Here is a 19,749-nt window from a genome sequence, read left to right as displayed (position 1 = left end):
GTGAGTCCCAAGGGGTTGACATTTTTAAAAAGTGGGTCCAGGTGCTAAAATGTTTGAGACCCAATGCTCTATGGTTTTCGCTATTGTCTTTCCATCTTCACTTCCAATGTCTGGACATTCTTCAGCTTTTGGAGACTCTGGCTCTGTTTTTAGGTCAACTATCAGTAATAATGAATTGTCTGTCCAGCTCTGCCGGTGGAGGAAGAGGGACAGACAATTCGTTACCATACACAGTTGCCCTAAAACAGAAATGCAGAACCTGAAAGACCTTTTTAGCAATTTTCAACCACTGTCCTCCAAATTCCCTCAGCACACCTAAAGGACTGCCATGTCCCACTGGTTAAAAATTGCTGTTTTAGGGTCAAATCCAAATATTGCAGAAATCAGCCAAAAGTTTGTGGTTTTTTTAAATTTAAACGTTGGAAAGAATATATTCAAAATGAGTCTTCCTTCAGAGTCTTTCTTCAAAAGAAATTCCCTTTGTATCACCCCATCATACCTGCTAAAGGGAATAAGTTGACCCTCTGTCACTATGTTTAAGACATTTCTGTCCAACGTTGTATATACACAATGGGGATCAAATGTGTACACCTGTGGGCTGGGCAAAAGGTTAAACAACTTGTGAGACGTAAAGCAAGCAAGTTTAATGTCTAAAGACCTCTTAACCTGGAAATTCAGCTGGAAAATTTAGGAGAAGAAAAACTATCTTCATATAATTCAGGATATCATTTTGACTTGTGAGCTATGTTTTTAAAAGCTAGAACCAAATGTGATTTCTAGGAGCAAGAGATGTGGCAAATTATTATTCAATAATGTTGGGAATAATATGTTGGAAATGTTAGAATATCAGACTTGAATATAAACAAGGCATTCTACAGAGCAATTGGAGGGATGGTTTTCAGTCACCCATTAGTGCTTTGTTTCAAAGCGTCTTTTTAAGGACCAACGGTATAGTCCTAACCATGCTGAGGATTTCTTGCTTGAAGAAGAAATCATGGTTGGATAAGTTAAAGGGATTTAAACTCCATTTTATGAAGAACATTACATTCTCTCAGTGCCAGTAAATTACAATACACTTATTTGCATATTTTCACAAGTTTTTTCATAAGAACATAAGAACAGCCCCACTGGATCAGGCCATAGGCCCATCTAGTCCAGCTTCCTGTATCTCACAGCGGCCCACCAAATGCCCCAGGGAGCACACCAGATAACAAGAGACCTCATCCTGGTGCTCTCCCCTACATCTGGCATTCTGACTTAACCCATTCCTAAAATCAGGAGGTTGCGCATACACATCATGGCTTGTACCCCATAATGGATTTTTCCTCCAGAAACTCGTCCAATCCCCTTTTAAAGGCGTCTAGGCTAGACGCCAGCACCACATCCTGTGGCAAGGAGTTCCACAGACCGACCACGCGCTGAGTAAAGAAATATTTTCTTTTGTCTGTCCTAACCCGCCCAACACTCAATTTGAGTGGATGTCCCCTGGTTCTGGTATTATGTGAGAGTGTAAAGAGCATCTCCCTATCCACTCTGTCCATCCCCTGCATAATTTTGTATGTCTCAATCATGTCCCCCCTCAAGCGTCTCTTTTCTAGGCTGAAGAGGCCCAAACGCCGTAGCCTTTCCTCATAAGGAAGGTGCCCCAGCCCCGTAATCATCTTAGTCGCTCTCTTATGCACCTTTTCCATTTCCACTATGTCTTTTCTTCCATAAGAGGGAAGTACTGATAACACATTGTTTTCAGAAAAGAATGATTCTAGCAATATGAAGACATACGTACACTGACTTCCCTAGGTACAGACATCCAAGGTACAGATAGGTGTGTTGGATCTTTCGTGTGGACACAAGATGTCTTTTGATGGTGCTGTCATGAAGGTGTGATAGCACTGGGCTGGCAAGAGCTGGATGTTTCGAGCTATGTACATTTCAACTTACATACAGGCTCCTGAAACCTAACCTGTGTGTATGTGTACATAAAATGCTCAGATTTGTGTCATCAGTCACATCTATAGCAACAAGCGTTGAGATAATAAACCCCAGAATACTATTCTCCTGCAGGATCAAGTAGGAAGAAGCAATCTAAACTGTGAAGGAAAGCCATCTTAGGGCCCAATCCTATCTAACTTTCCAGCACTGTAGCAGCTGCAATGCAGCCCTGACGTAAGGGAACAAATGTTCCCATACCTTAAGGAGGCCTCCATGATTGCCTCCCCAGCATAGGATGCAGTGCACGCCCCATTGGCACAGCTGCACCGGCACTGGAAAATTGGATAGGATTTGGCCCTTAATCAGCTAAAAATCTTCACAAACAGCACCAGCAGGTTTGAAAAATGTTGGTTAAAGTAAATGGATTCTTACATACAGTGGCGTACCTAACTCATCTGTCACCTAGGGCAAACTAACATTTTGGAGCCCCCCACTTTAATTAATTAATTAAGTGTATTATTACTGTGTTATAGAAGATAGCAATGTAAAAATGGTAGATGAAATAACTTTAGCTTACAAAAACTTGTGCCACATTACTTTGTTAGGGCACAATCCTAAGCAAGTCTACTCAGAAGTAAGTCCTATTGTGTTCAATTGGTCCTACTCCCAGGAAAGTGAGGTTAGGATTGCAGCGTTAGGGCCCAATCCTATCCAACTTTCCAACACCAGGGCAGCTGCATTGCAGTCCCAAAGTAAGGGAACAAATGTTCCCATACCTTGAGGAGGCCTCTGTGTCTGCCTCCCCACCACAGGATTATGTGCATGCCCCACTGGCATAGCTGCACTGACACTGGAAAATTGGATAGGATTGGGCCCTAAGTTGTCACAGGGTCATGAATATTTTGCAGTCTTGGCACATCTCCCACGCATACAGTTCAGTCTTAAGTAGCATTATGAACTCTGAAAATATCTGATCAAAAGCATTCTCTCAGAGACAACTGCATCCTAAAGTGTTCTGTCTCTTTAAAATGCAATGTAAGAAGTTGCCCATAAATCATAATCCTGAGCACATTTATTTGGAAACAACACTGATTAAATTAAATTTACTTACAAGGTAAAGGTGTTTGGGTCCATAGAGTTAGGTATATAATATGAAATCCGTAATGCTCAGAATGGTGCATTTGCACAGGATATTTTTCAGGGACTAAAATCAGTGCATCTAATCCTGCAAGCCTGTCATAAAACACAACCTTCTTTTCTGGAACATAGTTCCCTATGTTTCTAGTTTTGCATTTGACAGAAACACAGATCTCTCCTAAGCAAATATGCCCAGAAAGTGACCCTGCCCTCATATGATATTTAAATCAGACACAAAACAAAGGTGCAGCTAATCAGTACAAACACACTCAGACAGCTTTGATTGGCAGAGTGGCCATGCTTCCTAAAATGTGTACAGCACTCATGAAATTGGTAGGAAACTCCAGGGCTAGCCCAGGCTGGGAGGCAAAGGCTGAAATCCTAATCACATTTTCCTGAGAGTAAGCCCCATTGAACAAAATAGGACTTACTTTTGGGTAGACCTGGTTAGGATTGTGTCCAAACAGGATCACTGAGCCAGATTTCTGCTTCTCCAGCAAGGCCATACCACACTTACTATGGGAGCCTGCTTTGGGTCCCATCCCCACATGTCTCCTATGCCATTAACAGTGACATTCTACGACAGGCAAGAATTCAGTTGTTCTTTTTGCACCAGGGAGAAGCTCTGGGAATCTAATTAAGTTCAAGGTTGAAGAGAATGGGATTCTCTCATGTCAAAAGCAACAGAAGAGAAGTAGAAGAGCTGCCTCTGTTCTCTCCTCCACCCAGCAGTTTCACCATGAAGCATCCTTTAATTTTCCCCACCACCACCACCCCTTTTCTTGGTGCTTAACATTAAGCATGATAATGAACTGCAAAGGAATGTTTGTTCATGCTTTGGTTCTAATGTGTATCAGTTGTGTGTGTGTTGGGGGAGGGTGCCTAACAGCTTTCCACCATGCCAGGGACTTCTCAAAAAGTCACCTTTGCCTGGGGTGGGCTCCTTTCCAGACAGCTAAGATCCCCAAGTCCCTCCTTCCAGAGAATGCACACTTCTAGTGGGAAGAAAAAGTTCTTAATGGAAGGAGCTGACTTTCAGGCTGCAATCTGCTATGTCAGTGGTGGTTCTCGAACTTTGCTGGCCTGCAGCTCCCCTGATCCTTGTGGCCAGGGCTCCCCATTACAACACCTCACCTACCCCCAAAATGGGGGTGAAGGTGTTATAATTATACACTAGAAACAAAAAAAAAAGCTGCCAGCACTCTGAGGCTGCAATCCTAACCCCACTTACATGAGAGTAAGCCCCATTGAACAAAATAGGACTTACTTCTGAGTAGACCTGGTTAGGATTGTGCCCTGAGTTTGTTAGCAGCACATCTGGAAGGTTTTGGAAAGGGTGGGGGGAAGTGATGAATTTTCTGGGGGAAGGGAAGACTTCGTGTTGTGTGTATCTGCTAATTGCAAACTGATGCAAACTGAGACCCAGAGACTGTTTGGCTGCAGTCCTAACCTCACTTTCCTGGGAGGAAGTTCCATTGAACACAATAGGACTTACTTCTGAGTACACCTAGCTAGGATTGTGCCTTTTATCTTACAACAGCAGCCAACATGGGAAGTATCCCCCCCCCCCCAAAAAAAAAAAAAGAAAAGGAGGCAGGAGGAAAAAGAGGGATGGCTGAAAAGGAATGGGTATTTTTATTTTTTAATCAGTTTTTGGAGACAAAACCATCAAGAGTGGCTTTTTTTTCAAAAAGGGGGAGGAAAGAGAGAAAGGTGAGGATCCTTGGTTAAGCTGACACAGACCCCAAGCCTATGTAGGTCTACTCAGAAGTAAGTGCCATTTGAGTCAATGGGGCTTACACCTAGGAAAGTGCAGAAAGTATTGCAGCCATACAGAGCAAGATTACAACTCACCCCAAAGTAGATGGGGGCTGCTCACACACATACACCCCAACATGCAGGTGCCACCCCTATTTCCCCCAGGCAAGACAGGGGGATGCAGACTGGGGCATTTGGACACTAAGAGCAGGCTGGGCTCCTTCCTTCTTCGCTGCCTGTACTTACTCTTCCCTCTCAGTAGCCCTGGGCTGATGAGATGCAGCACCTATGCTGCTGCTCAGCCAGCCTTCTCTCCCATCTCCCCCCACCATGTTTCACATGCCCTCCCCACCTCATTCACAGCTGCAGCTAGTCAGCAGGCAGCACCTGCAGCTGAGCACAGCAGAGCAGCTATGGCCACCTTTCTTCCCCAGATGCCTCATGATGCACCTGGGGGCCAGCCACGCTTCCCTAGGGAGCCAGGATGCACAGATTGAATACCTCAGCTCTACATAGTAGTTACCTGGGAGTAAGACCCATTGAACACAACAGGACTTACTTTGAGCATTTTGCTGCTTTTCTAGCAGAGATAATGAATGCCTCTTCTCCTTTAAGAAAAGGACAAAGGGTGAGGCTGGTGGAGGTGCCCCCAGAGGGTCAGCGCCTGGGGCATCTGCCCTGTTTGCCCCACCCTAGGTCTGCCAGTGCTTTCATATCCCATTTTCAGATTTTTCCTAACATAGAAGTTCATTTAGATTTGACCTCCCATTTAAAGTGAATACAGGGTGAAAGATGCCAAATGCAAAGACCTGAAAAATATCACTTTTTATTGAATGGCAATATATGGATATTTGAATACTTTCTAAGCTTCCTCTGCTATTTGATAGACACAGAAACATGCTATTGAATAGATACATAGTATTTCAAAAGGGTTAGGCTCCAAGGAAGCAGCCTCATGATTGTAAGGAAGGAAACTTACAACTTTAGGCTGTAAGGAAACTTTAGGCTCCGAGGAAACTTCCTCATGATTGTAAGGAAGAGCCCCATGTGCTTTAGAGCAGCGATTCTCAAAGTTTTTAGCACTAGGACCCATTTTTTAGAACGACTATCTGTTCGGTTTGACCAGAGGTGACATCAATTTAGGATTCAAACCTCAGCCACAATCAGCCAAAGATCATTACACAGTGCGCTCGTGTTATTTGCATAGCCTGAAATTCAAACATTCCAGCTTGGAAGTCAAAGCAGAACACAGACTTGGATCCTTCTCCAACCACACAGTCTTCCCCCCTTTCCACCATCCCATCTGCCCACCTATTCAGTGCAAAGTACCATGCCTCTCTCCCACTGGGGCCCACCCTGCCCAGAAGCTCTGTATTTTCAGCTCTATGTTTTCAGTTGCGATAAGTGACTGAGCTACGTGACCCACCTGAAACTGACTCATGGCCTACCTAGTGGGTCCCAACACCCAGTTTGAGAAATTCTGCTTTGGAGGGATTAGTCTACTTTTTCACAAGTGGCTAATGCAGTTACTTTTCACATCTGGTTGCTAACTCTGGCAAAAGAAAGGAGTAACAACACAATCAGGAAAACCATTGCTTTTGAGACAGTGAAGGACATTAAGAACATAAGAATAGCCCTGCTGGATCAGGCCAAGGGCCCATCTAGTCCAGCTTCCTGTATCTCACAGTGGCCCACCAGAGGCCTGAGGGAGCTCACAAGACAACAGACACAACCTGTGGCCTGGTGCCCTCCCCTGCATCTGGCAATCAGAGGCAGCCTGCCTCTAACCAAGAGCTTGCACATGCCTACTATGACTTGTAACCCGTAATGGACTTCTCCTCCAGAAATTTGTCCAATACCCTCGTAAAGGCATCCAGGCAAGATGCCATAACTACTTCTTGTGGCAAAGAGTTAACTTAAGAACATAAGAACAGCCCCACTGGATCAGGCCATAGGTCCATCTAGTCCAGCTTCCTGTATCTCACAGCGGCCCCACCAAATGCCCCAGGGAGCACACCAGATAACAAGAGACCTGCATCCTGGTGCCCTCCCTTGCATCTGGCATTCCAACATAGCCCATTTCTAAAATCAGGAGGTTGCACATACACATCATGGCTTGCAACCCATAAAGGATTTTTCCTCCAGAAACTCGTCCAATCTCCTTTTAAAGGCATCCAGGCCAGATGCCGTCACCATATCCTGTGGCAAGGAGTTCCACAGACTGACGACATGCTGAGTAAAGAAATATTTTCTTTTGTCTGTCCTAACCCTCCCAACACTCAATTTTAGTATCTCTCCACCCTTGCAGACTTTTTTGTACTGTGTTCATTCTGAGAGCTTCTGAGATGTTGGACCACATCCTAATCTAGGACCAACAAATCTGAGTAATTAAAAAAAAACCAAACCACTAATATCTGCTTGACTAATCACTGTGAGCACAGCTGGCAAGTGTCATAGTACTTCATCTGGGCAAGTGGCTTCTTGGCTGAATATGTCAATGAATTGTGGGTGCTTTTGAAAGAGACACTTTGATCGTCTGCATTTTTTGTTCCCCATAAGAGCTACTGGGAACATTTCTGTTGGGCTATTTGGACTAAATGCCCTTTTTAAAATCTTTGCTTACTCATCCTTCACACTGGAAATGTCAAGAAGGCTTAATAGTGAATAGTTCCACAAATTTCATTGGGAACAGCTGGGCAATGATATCTACTCTACAATAGCTGGTGTGGGTGATGATGGTGATATCATCATTGACCACTGCACTTGATCTTCATGTTTCCTTCATGTGCCCTAAACAGCACACCCAATAACTTGTGAGGCCCCAGTCTTTCAGCTGATTTTAGTTTGTGATCATTCCCTATAAGGATATCATTGATGTATTATCATAGTACATTTACATTGTTAATATGTGTTACTTGTTTGTTTCCTTCTTCAGTGATGCCCTTGAAGTTAAAATAGCAATTCTGATATGTCAAGACCAGTTTTATTCTTTGTTCAAGTACTTTGTTTTTTAACAAGCTTCAACCCAAATCCAGTAACTTATGAAATACTCCTGATAATGTAATGCTAATAAGTTCTGGACGAGGATCATATTTTGTTTCTGTAGATTTTTGCATCACCTGTGAAGTTTGATTTCAACTTTCACAAAACCATGTTTTCTGCAAAGTGATTTGGATTCCTGCCCCCTCCCCTGTTGCCTGCCAAGAAGTCCTATCAACCTGCTGAAATGGGATTCTATTTGATTTTCACTCTCTTTACAGCTGTGAAACTCATACCACTAAACTGTACTTATTTATTTAGTTAAGGTCTTACCCTTTGAGCGTCTCCTTCTCAGTGCTGTCCTGAAGCAATATGAAACTTAAACATTGCATTCTGTTGCCTGTTCCAAAGTTTTCAAAGAGCCTTTAGCATTTTTTGGTCTTTCCACATGGCGTGAGCATTTATAATCATGCCAATAAGTTTCATTGTTGAGCCTCCTGTGTCAAAGATGTCAGAAATTACTTTGTGCATTCCTTCACTTAATTTGTTTCAGAAAGTTTGAAGATCTCCATTATCTGCTCAATGATACTAAATAGACCACTTAAAAACATGCACAGTGTCTGTTTTTTTTCATTTGTTGCCCTTTGTCCTCTTTTTCGATGATGCTTATTTTTGTTGTTTGTTTGAGCTGTGCTCAATATGATCTTTAAAATAGTGGTAGTCCTTTTATACCTGCTTTTGGATATCATGCTGTTTTACTTTTTTTCTCCCATGAGTACTATAAAGCTATTATCTTAAACACCCTTAATTATACATATCACAGGGTAACAGTCTTCTGATTACTGATTCCAGGGCAGCCTTTCTCCACTCAATAGGAGTCCCTCTGCAAAAAAGGAGCTGGAAGAGATTTAAATATGTGAATCTGCATATGTTTAGGAAAGGAAGGATTTTTTTTTCCTCCCAGTAACTTTGAAAAAGCACACAGCTTGAAGGAAGGATGCTGTTCTACAAAATCCTATCTCAGGCAGAACCACCTATTTTCACTTGTTAACTAAAATATGGTTATGCCCTTTTATAGTTCTCTAAGTAGCTCCTTCACTACCTGTACAACAAAAACTGCTAAGTGCAGGGACTGGAGGTTTTTCAAAGGCAGTGAGGCATTTAATAAAGGGATGTCTTAAGACTAATCAAAGGCTTTTGTGATGCAAATCTTGAAATTCATTTCTTGGAGGTAAGAAATTGGACTGTTTCTGAGTGCTGGTTGATATAGCAGACTACATAGAAAGTTCAGCAGCTGAAAGCAACAGTTATATACCTGCTAGGCTACTAAGTGGGACTGGATTCTGGAAAGCCAGTATTTAAAGAGCTCTACTGGTCCTTGATCCATTTCTGAGCACAGCTTAAAGGTACTTACCTAAGCATCACAGCTGTGCTTTTCAACAAGTGGTCTCAGATTTTTATATTGCCCTTCCTCCAAGGAGTTCAGGGTGCTGTACATTCTTCCCTTCCTTTTGTCCTCACAAGAACCCTGTGAGGTAGGTGAGGCTGAGAGATGGTGAGTGGCCCAAGGTCACCCAAGAAGCTTCATGGCTGAGCGGGGATTTGAACTTGGATTTTCCAGATCCAAGTCCAACTCGCAAACCACCACACTGTACTTGTTCTCACATCATAGTATGGCAGGTAGTTATCCATCACATTGCCATGGTGGCCACATAGCACTGTACCACCTGGGCCTTACCCTGCTGGAAGTAGAGTTTGCCCAGGCTGTAGTATACCAGGTGGTGTCAGTGGCAGCAGTACCACTGATATACTCTCCACTCTCCTAAGTCCTCATGGACTTGTGCCAGCAAAATCATTGACGCAGGTCTGTGTAGACCTAGTGAGGCAGTAAGGGCTTGCCTCTGGACAAGGGAACAGACATCGGGGACTGCCCTGCCCTGGCATACTCCTTTGGCATTGGTGGGGAAAGGGGTTGATAGAAGTGGCTGTTAGTTGCATACTACCTTTCAGGCCAGCGCCTTCCAAACCAGTTTATGTACAATTAAAAACAACAACAAAAGTACAATTTTTCTTCCCTGTTGGGTGCAGATGTCAGAGCAGTCCCTGGCTGTTACTGCCTCTTTCTGATATAGCAGCTCTGACGACCAGGGGGCTGCGATGGCAACAGTCCTCACCCCAACTCATACGTTCTGGTGACTTCTGACAGCTGGGGGAGACCTGATTTAAATAGCTGCAGGAGGGGGTGGGTGGGAATTTAAAGCCATCAGATGATGATCAGCACAACTGGAAATGCTGTCAGTACTGCAATAGAATATCAAATGGTAGGTATCTGAAGGCCTTAGGAGTGGACCTCAACAAGTGGGAAACCCTGGTCTCTGAGCAGCCCGCTTGGAGGCAGGCTGTGCAACATGGCCTTTCCCAGTTTGAAGAGACACTTGGCCAACAGTCTGAGGCAAAGAGGCAAAGAAGGAAGGCCCATAGCCAGGGAGACAGACCAGGGACAGACTGCACTTGCTCCCAGTGTGGAAGGGATTGTCACTCCCGAATTGGCCTCTTCAGCCACACTAGACACTGTTCCAGAACCACCTTTCAGAGCGTGATACCAGAGTCTTTCAAGACTGAAGGTTGCCAACAACATTCTATGAGAACCTTGAATTGAAGAGGCTGGGTGAGAGTCACACAGACTGCTGGGCAGCATTGGGGACAGACACAAGAGACAATGCCATCTGTGTTAAAGGGATTTTCAGGAGATTTCTTGTTTGCCCTTAAATTGTCTCAGCAAACTTGCCTGGAATGCATACTATAAATTGTTAAATTCTGTTATCCATCTTTGATCATGAAAATTATTGGGTCTGTAAAACCTAGGATAAGATGCTTTGTTTTGGTGATCGTCATGCAGTCAGACACATGCTATTTAGAATCTGTAAAAGGTAACTAGGAGCTTGAAAGAAGCATTTCCCCATAGCTTATCTAGTACTGGCTGCAATCCTAACCACACTTTCCTCACAGTAAGCCCCACTGAGCAAAATAGGACTTACTTCTGATTAGAACTGGTTAGGATTGTGCCCACTGTCTGTTAGCCCTGGCCTTTCTGGTTTTTTTTTTTTTTTATGTCATGGAAAATTATCACGTGCTCTTATTTAGTTCCTTTATGCCAACCAGGAAAAAAAATGTTAGGAATAACCTGTGCAAAATAATGAAAAAAGGACTTGAATTTCATTTTCAGTTTGGCTCAGTCAGCCTCAAATAATTTATATAAAGACACTCAATATGGCTCAACCTAAGTGCGGAGCAATATTCTCTTAGGCTGAAGCTATTCCGGATACCAGGAGATCCATAACTGATCACCTGGTGTTTTTTGTTTTTTTTTCTCCTGAGTGCAATTAAATCCCAGGAGATTACAGGTTTATTGCTGTGGCAACACTATGGAAAGGGAGCGATCAACCCTTTCGTGGTGGACTATTTTTGCGATTAAAAATTACCCCCATCTGCTTTTCCACACACAGAGTGGAAGAAAAATTGAGGACACCCTCAAGTGCCGCTGCAATCAATTTTACAGCCCCCAAGCCTGTATTTCACTAAAAATGCAGCAGGAAATTAGTCATGGATCTTGTGGTATCACATACAGTGATGTGTGGCTTGGATTATTCTTCCCAAAATGGAAACTTGGAGAAAATGTCTTTAGATTTCTTAAATTCAATCTGTTTGTTGTTTTTCTTTCAGTTATACTAGCAGAGTGGTTACCAATGGACTGAAGGCACAGATTAATAACCCAGAATTGAAAGTCAGAGGGTTGGATCCACACATCAGTAACTTAATTGAAAAACTGCAGCACTTCAATCAGGTAAGTACCTGCAACAGAAAGGTTCATATTTTGTATTTTGTGTAATCTGGAGCTGAAACACAAAGCATGAAGTCCTATGGGAGGCAACATGAAATTATACATGTCCTTAAGACATACCAGGATTCTTTCAAGAATTAAATGGGTCCTAGTGTACATCAGCTGATCAGTCATGACTGCATCATCCATGGCAGCTTCCCAAAATTGTTTATGCATTGGATTGTGTACAATAATTCCAGTATGACTGAATGTATCACTCTGCTCAGCAACTCTGTGCTCTGAGTGGCTTTTCTAGAATTTTAATGAGTTTATGATGGCTTAGCGCCTGAAGACTTGAAACTGCTCATAGGGACTAACAACTCAATCCTGTTTAAGGTCTGCACCAGTGGAACTTGCATTCCACTGGTGCATGCTGCTGCAAAAGTATTGTAAAGTATAGTAAAGGGAGCTGGTGTGCTGATGGAAAGGCCGAAGCCTTGGCCCATGCACTGGTAGAGCTGTGGAGGCCTGCCAGAGCATAAGAACATAAGAACAGTCCCACTGGATCAGGCCATAGGCCCATCTAGTCCAGCTTCCTGTATCTCACAGCGGCCCACCAAATGCCCCAGGGAGATAACAAGAGACCTCATCCTGGTGCGCTCCCTTGCATCTGGCATTCTGACATAGCCCATTTCTAAAATCAGGAGGTTGTACATGCACATCATGGCTTGTAACCCGTAATGGATTTTTCCTCCAGAAACTTGTCCAATCCCCTTTTAAAGGCATCTAGGCCAGATGCCATCACCACATCGTGCGGCAAGGAGTTCCACAGACCAACCACACGTTGAGTAAAGAAATATTTTCTTTTGTCTGTTCTAACTCTCCCAACACTCAATTTTAGCAGATGTCCCCTGGTCTAGTGTTATGTGAGAGTGTAAAGAGCATCTCTCTAGCCACTCTGTCCATCCCCTGCATAATTTTGTATGTCTCAATCATGTCCCCCCTGAGGCGCCTCTTTTCTAGGCTGAAGAGGCCCAAACGCCGTAGCCTTTCCTCATAAGGAAGGTGCCCCAGCCCAGTAATCATCTTAGTCGCTCTCTTTTGCACCTTTTCCATTTCCACTATGTCTTTTTTGAGATGCGGCGACCAGAACAGGACACAATACTCCAGGTGTGACCTTACCATCAATTTGTACAACAGCATTATAATATTAGCCGTTTTGTTCTCAATACCTTTTCTAATGATCCCAAGCATAGAATTGGCCTTCTTTACTGCTGCCGCACGTTGGGTCGACACTTTCATCGACCTGTCCACCACCACCCCAAGATCTCTCTCCTGATCTGTCACAGACAGCTCAGAACCCATCAGCCTATATCTAAAGTTTTGATTTTTTGCCCCAATGTGCATGACGTTACACTTACTTACATTGAAGTGCATCTGCCATTTTGCTGCCCATTCTGCCAGTCTGGAGAGATCTTTCTGGAGCTCCTCACAATCACTTCTGGTCTTCACCACTCTGAAGAGTTTGGTGTTGCCTGCAAACTTAGCCACCTCACTGCTTAACCCAGTCTCCAGGTTATCTTTGAAGAGGTTGAAAAGCACCAGTCCCAGGACAGATCCTTGGGGCACACTGCTTTTCACCTCTCTCCATTGTGAAAATTGCCCATTGACACCCATTCTCTGTTTCCTGGTCTTCAACCAGTTCTCAATCCAGGAGAGGACCTGGATCAATCCAGGAGAGGACCATAAAAACAGGTATACTCAGGGCAGGGGAAGAGCAGGGAGGGGATCTAAAGTGGCAGGACAGGGAGGAGAGGGGATGGGGAAGCATGGACGGGTGGGCACGCAGATCAAACCCAGGAGGGGGTGGGTTCGGTGGCAGTAGCAGTACATGCTGAATCCCAGCAGTACATGCTGATCCGCCTACACAGATCAATGTGGGCTTGCACCAGCAATATTGCTAGCACAAGTCTGTGTTGATCCCAAATGTCCCTTTGCCTCAATGAGACCTCCAGAAGCCAGCAGATCCCTCATGGGATACAACATAGCCTGCCATCGCTGCATGGGGATTTAGTTAGGACTGGGCATTAAGGCATGTTCAGGCTGGAAACTGTGACAATGCAGAAAGCAGCATGGAAAGTTTTGCTGAAGGGAACTTTGATTTTCCCAACTCATAAGACAAGATTATCTGCCAGTAGGTATTCCAGAACCATGATAAATGTGTGCCTGCTTAAGTGACTCACTTGTACTCTGCCCATTTTGCATGCCAGTCTACACAGAGCTTCACTCACTCCGCCCTGAATCTATTATGCTTCCATAATGCTAGCACTTCAGTGCACTGTTTTACAAGTTACCTTAGATGGTGTCAATCCAAATTAGTCAGGGCTACTTACCACATTTAACAGCGATCGATTTTCATTTAATGTAAGCATATTTTCTTGTCCAATTTGAGAAAATGTTGATGACGGCATCTGCAGAGTTCATAATGACAGAGTAGCATCTTCTCCCTAATCATTCACCATTAGAGAATATGGTAATAGGTCGCTTTTGACAACTGCTACTGACTGTAATATTGATTGGGCTGATTAGCACAGAAAGGAATAGTGTGACTCATGTAAGCTCAGGGCACACATTACCTTCTTTTCCTTTTACCTCTGAGATATGAAAGGGGGTCATCCAGGAGTCTTTCATGGTGACAGAGGACAACTGGTTTGTGTGCCTCTAGGAGAGGTTTGGGGCTGTATTTTGTCAAGCAGCATCTCCTGCCCGTGCCAGGAGATGGAATACCTTCTTTTGAAAATAAAGAATGAATAAGTGTTTGAGATGATGGGGAACCTGTCGTTCCAAGAAAATAAGTCAAAAATGCTGTTGTGGAAGTAAGTGGGTTCCTTGTGAATCTCTTTGGATCATTGCCTTCAACTCCAAAACTTGGGATTTGATCCAGCTCTTGTTTTGGATCTAAAGATGTGCTTGGGGCACACCCAATGGAATCTCTGACTTCTTTTGAGTGACATGTCCTCTGTCATACCACAAACTGCTTTTCTGACTTAGATGCAAGTTTGGAAAGTTGTTTGTGAGATTTGTAGGGAGCACCTGAAGTGGCTAATAATAGAACCATTAAGATTGATTAAAGCTCTACAATATTCAACATTTAAACATGAATCAAAAGCATTAAAGGGGCTAAAGAATTCAATAACAGCGAATCAACTCAGCAACATAAAAACAGGCTCAAGCAACGTGGAGAGTCTTCTGAAGAAGTCAGGTTTTTACCTGGCATCTAAATATATACAAGGGGACCTGTCTGCAGGCGATGCCTGCAAAATCTAGTACAGGGGTTGGAAACCTTCTTCTATGCAGCGGTGAGACATTGCATCGGTCAATACTAAGAGTGCATGTTTGATACACATGCGTGAACCTACCAATTATGCCATAGAACCCAGAAAAAAAGAGATGGTTATGGCACAAAGAGACATGCAAAGGGAGCTTCTGCCCTTCTTCTTCTTACACCAGTGGTTCTCAAACAGTGGGTTGTAACCCAGCAGTTTGTGTAAAGGGTCCCCCATCCCTTTAAGAGGCAAAGGTGAGGGCAGCAATGTGATCGTGTTGCTAATGGGGGTAGAAGAGTGGTGCTTTTACTTACAGGTGGCTGCAGGATGTTGCAGGAGGTGCAGGGAGCCCACGCAGCCCTAGGCAGGATTCCCCAATGCTTAGAACGTTGAAAAAAGCAGATGCAAAGCACTTCCTAGTTGTGAACACAAAGAGGAAGTACTTTGCACACACTTTTTTTCAACATTCTAAGCATCAGGGAGCCCTGCCGAGGGCTGTGTGTGGCTCCTCGCATCTCCTACAACATCCTGCAGCCACCTGTAAGTAAAAGCACCCCCCTTCCACACCAGTTAAAGACACGATCCTGGGGATCATATCGCTGCCCATACTCCCTCCCCTACGAAGACTTACCCTGGGAGTAAAACTCTTGGGATGTTTGAGAACCACTGCCCTAGAGGCTGCCTGATTTATAAATGCCAAGGGATATGGTTATAATGGCGACTGCGCAACAAAGCTTCCCTCCCTAGAAGCAGCTTATTTAACCCTTGATGCACATAGCCTAATCTACCCTGTCAGTTTTTCGAACCACCAAAAATTGGGTCACAACTCTCTGTTTGACCCACAGTTTGACAACCGCTGTCTTACCCTGTAAGCTTTACAGAGATAGAATGACAAACTTGGATTCTTTTTTATGACCATAGCATGCTGGGTGAATATATCTGTTTGGGACTTACCAGCTGGATGAATTTGGGTGGTGGACCTGATTCAGCCAGTGGGCCATAGGTTACCCACCCCAATCTACCCACAAGCTGTAAAAAGGTAACTTATATAAACTGTTCCATATAATGCCAACTGCACTTATTGCCTCCTTGAATTGCCTCCTTTCTCTGACTTTCTATTGGCCTTTCAGTGAAAATGAACCTTAAGTTTTGCCCCCAACAGAAGGAAATGTGTAAAATGAAATTGATTATATGGGTGAAACAGAGTGCTTATTATTGCCTTAAGAGGATTTGTTAAGTAATATTAATTGCTTTGATCATAGGTTTTTATGAGATTTCTTTAGAGATCAAAACTTCAAAGAAGTTGTTAAATTTCTCTTTGGAGCTTTCAGCATAACATCAAACATACGTAGCAATTTTCATGGGGTTTTTATCTTAGAGATGGATTAATTTATGAATAAAAGTTAACACTTGGAAGACGATAAAATCATAACTTCATAGTATTGTTGATTAGAGATGTGCAGAACTTGAACGCCTCCTGTAGACTTGCTTGCGTACATTATCTTTTCAATGTCTCTGAAGGACAATTGTATAGTCATTTCCTTCTTTTCTGCTTGAACATGACACATATTTTCTGCTTTTCTGCTTGAACATGACACATATTTTGAGTTGGTACGCTGAAGGCAAAGCCACATAAATCTAATTTTTATCTAATGAGAAGGAGATTCAACCTGAGTTGACTTAGAGCCTGAGTTGCATGCCGGCTCACTGCCGGCATGCAATGTCGCAAATATGCCATAAGGCATGTTTGTGAGCCGTACTGTGGGCCCATTGATGGCCCATGGTCTGCTGCCCAGCTGTCTGTGTGAAGCACCAGGCAGCAGAGAGGTAAGACGGGGTGGGGGTAGGCAGGGAGGAGGCATTCTGGGGCAGGCGGAGGGTGAGAGAAGGTGTGGTGGGAGAAGGGAGGGGTTGGGACTGCTGCCCAACACGGGACTCCTTGATTATGTGGGGGCTAAACAGACACTGTAGAAGTGAGTAGCCCCATTGCAGGGCTACTTTCCTCACCATGGGGAACGGAACAAAAGGAGCCCTCAGTGGCTGCCTCGCACACTTAGGATCCCACAGCAGCCATTTTGGCGCCTCAGGAGCCCTGCATGCTGGGCAGCTCGGAATTGGGCTGTTATTCAGCCAACATGGATGCCACATTGTCCTGTTTTGCAATCATCTTTTTAAAGGACTGTTGTTGCTATACCTGTGTATTGATGCACAAGTCCCAATAATCTCCATGATTCTTTTACATTTCTGAACATTTCCTTTTGCACTTCCAGTTCCAGAGTTGTAAGTCTATCCCTCCATAAACCTTTATTGGCATTAAAAAAACAACAGTTCATAACAATAATAATAAGAGCCAATGCAGTGGTTATGCTATCAAAAGAAAATCACAACAAGGAACTAATAAGGGGAGAAAGGAAGGGAAACAAGGAAAAAAATATAGGGTCAGGGAGGGAATTTTAACTTGGAAACAGCATTGTAAGAGTTGTAAGTCTTGTATAGAGTTGTAAGTCTTGTATAGGAAAAGTTCATCTTGTGTCCATAGCTTCATAATTTATGTCCTGTTATGATTTGCCCAGAAACTAGAAATCCCAAACTTGGCTTGCAATATGAATTGATACACATGTCACTTTTCATGGATTTTTTTTTTTTTTTAAAAAAAAAGCTAGAATGGCTCACAATATTTAAAACAAAAAACAGGTATTGAAAACCACAGTATTCAAGATTTCCTAGCATCAGTTGTGACCCCTTGGCCATCTACTGGAAAACCAGAAGAGTTCAGGCCACACACATCTTCCAAGGGAGAGAGTTCTAGGTTCTGGGTGCAAGGTAGAAAAGATCTGGGGTGCTTGATAACCAAACCCCAGAAGGTGTTGGCACATGGAACAGAGTCTCTCCTCGAGTACTTAATGAGTGGGTAGAATCATATTATGTACGAGTGGGCTCTCGTATCTGTAGATCTGGTGTCTGCAGATTCAGTGATTCAGTGATGGGGGGGTGCCCCCATGCATACATTACCTTCGTTTTATTGTAGAGCAATTTGCAGCATGAGTGTTTCTTGTTTAACAATCTTGCTTAACTGAAGAGCCAAGAATGCAGGCATGCAGCCTGCACACTAGAGGGCAACTAACAGGAAGCAGGAGTTCCTGCTTCCTCTTATCTCTCTGTGGGATGCAGGCTGAATGCCTTCATATTTGGCTCTTCAGTTAAGCAAGACGGTAAAAGAAGAAGCACTTGCACTGGAAATACTTCTACAATAAAACAAAAGTAATGTAATTGACATGGAGGGGTGCAGGGCTGCTATTCATACAGGTGTTCCCTTGTATCCACAGTTTCTGTATCCATGGGGGGAACAGAATTCTCTTGGATACTGGCCCCTCCCTGTATATGTAATGTATATGTAATGAACCTTATAGTATATTTGGAAAGGCAGTGTGCATGTGAATCAAGCCTGGATTAATAGCTACATGAGTACGGTTGTCAGTCCTCCAGGATTGTCCTGGAGTCTCTAGCAGCCAGCATCAATCACCAGGAGAATGCTGAATGCAACTCTGGACATTTAAACAAGGCCATCCTGGACAGACATGTTGAATGAAGAACAGGCACATTGTACTTCTGGCCCATAAAATGAAATGCAGCCCAGCAAGAGTATAATAGATCTCCTATCTTTTGCAGTTCTCCCTTTTTAAGTAACTAGTTGTGGAAGTCTGGTTTAGGACTCATGCTTAACCCAATGAACTGATGAGATTTCCAGCCTGCCTGGATAAAGGATCATGCTAGAGGAAGCAGTTAGGATCATATAGCAGCAGCAAAGTCCCTAGAACTGACAGGTCCCATCTTGGAAAGAAAAAGGGGATGATGCTAGCAGTGACAGGAAATATTTGGATTACTGTATTGCTTTAGTGTTCCATCACTGGATGATTCTCTTGTTCTCCAGTTGATGACTTCTTCCTGACAATAGCTAGCACTTATTCACAACTAGTTACCCTGTCTGTCATCACGGTCTCTGTGTCAGCAACACGTTCTTCAACACGAAGCCCCAACATAGAGTCTCTTGGAGACACCCAAGATCAAAGCACTGGCACCAGCTCGACCTGATTCTCACCAGACGCTCCAGCCTTCCCAGCATCAAGATCACACGCAGCTATCAGGGTGCTGCCTGTGACACCGACCACTCGCTGGTGTGCAGCAGAGTGAAACTGCAAACAAAGCGACTGTATCACACGAAAAAGGAAGGAAGACCTCGCATTGATACCAGCAAGACCCGGGATCAGAGAAAAGTGGAGGAATTTGCAGAAGCGCTTGAGGAATCTCTTCCAGGCCCGGTCGATACAAACGCATCCAACAGATGGGAACATTTCAAGAATGCCGTTTACAACACCGCCTTGTCCATATTTGGCAAGAAGACCAACAAGACAGCAGACTGGTTTGAAGCCCACTCTGAGGAGTTGACACCAGTCATTGAGGAAAAGAGGAGAGCTCAAGCAGCATACAAAGCCTGTCCCAGTGAGCGCAACCTGCAGGTCCTCCGAGGTGCTCGCAGCAAAGTCCAGCAGACTGCCAGGAGATGTGCTAACGACTACTGGCTCCAGCTCTGTTCCGAGATACAGATAGCAGCTGACACGGGCAACATCAAGGGGATGTATGATGGTATCAAGCAGGCCCTAGGTCCAACACAGAAGAAAATTGCCCCTCTGAAGTCTGCAACAGGCGAGGTCATCCAGGATCGGGCGCAGCAGATGGAACGCTGGGTGCAGCACTACTCTGAGCTATATTCCAGAGAAAATGTAGTCACCGAAGAAGCGC

At 43.9% G+C, this 19,749-nt stretch overlaps 1 protein-coding gene across 1 annotated transcript in view; it reads left to right on the top strand.

Moving 5' to 3' along the window:
- LOC136645910 (glypican-5-like) overlaps window positions 1-19,749 on the top strand; it is a 468,549-nt gene that overhangs the window by 259,611 nt on the left and 189,189 nt on the right. Inside the window, exon 8 of the mRNA XM_066622361.1 lies at window positions 11,527-11,647. Coding sequence (XP_066478458.1) covers window positions 11,527-11,647 — 121 coding nt within the window. The remainder of the gene's footprint in view (window positions 1-11,526; window positions 11,648-19,749) is intronic.

This window comes from Tiliqua scincoides, chromosome 3 (assembly GCF_035046505.1).
Source record: "Tiliqua scincoides isolate rTilSci1 chromosome 3, rTilSci1.hap2, whole genome shotgun sequence".
Classification (NCBI taxonomy): Eukaryota; Metazoa; Chordata; class Lepidosauria; order Squamata; family Scincidae; genus Tiliqua; species Tiliqua scincoides.
The sequence above is the reverse complement of the archived record's forward strand: the minus strand, read 5'-3'. Positions and strand labels throughout refer to the sequence as shown.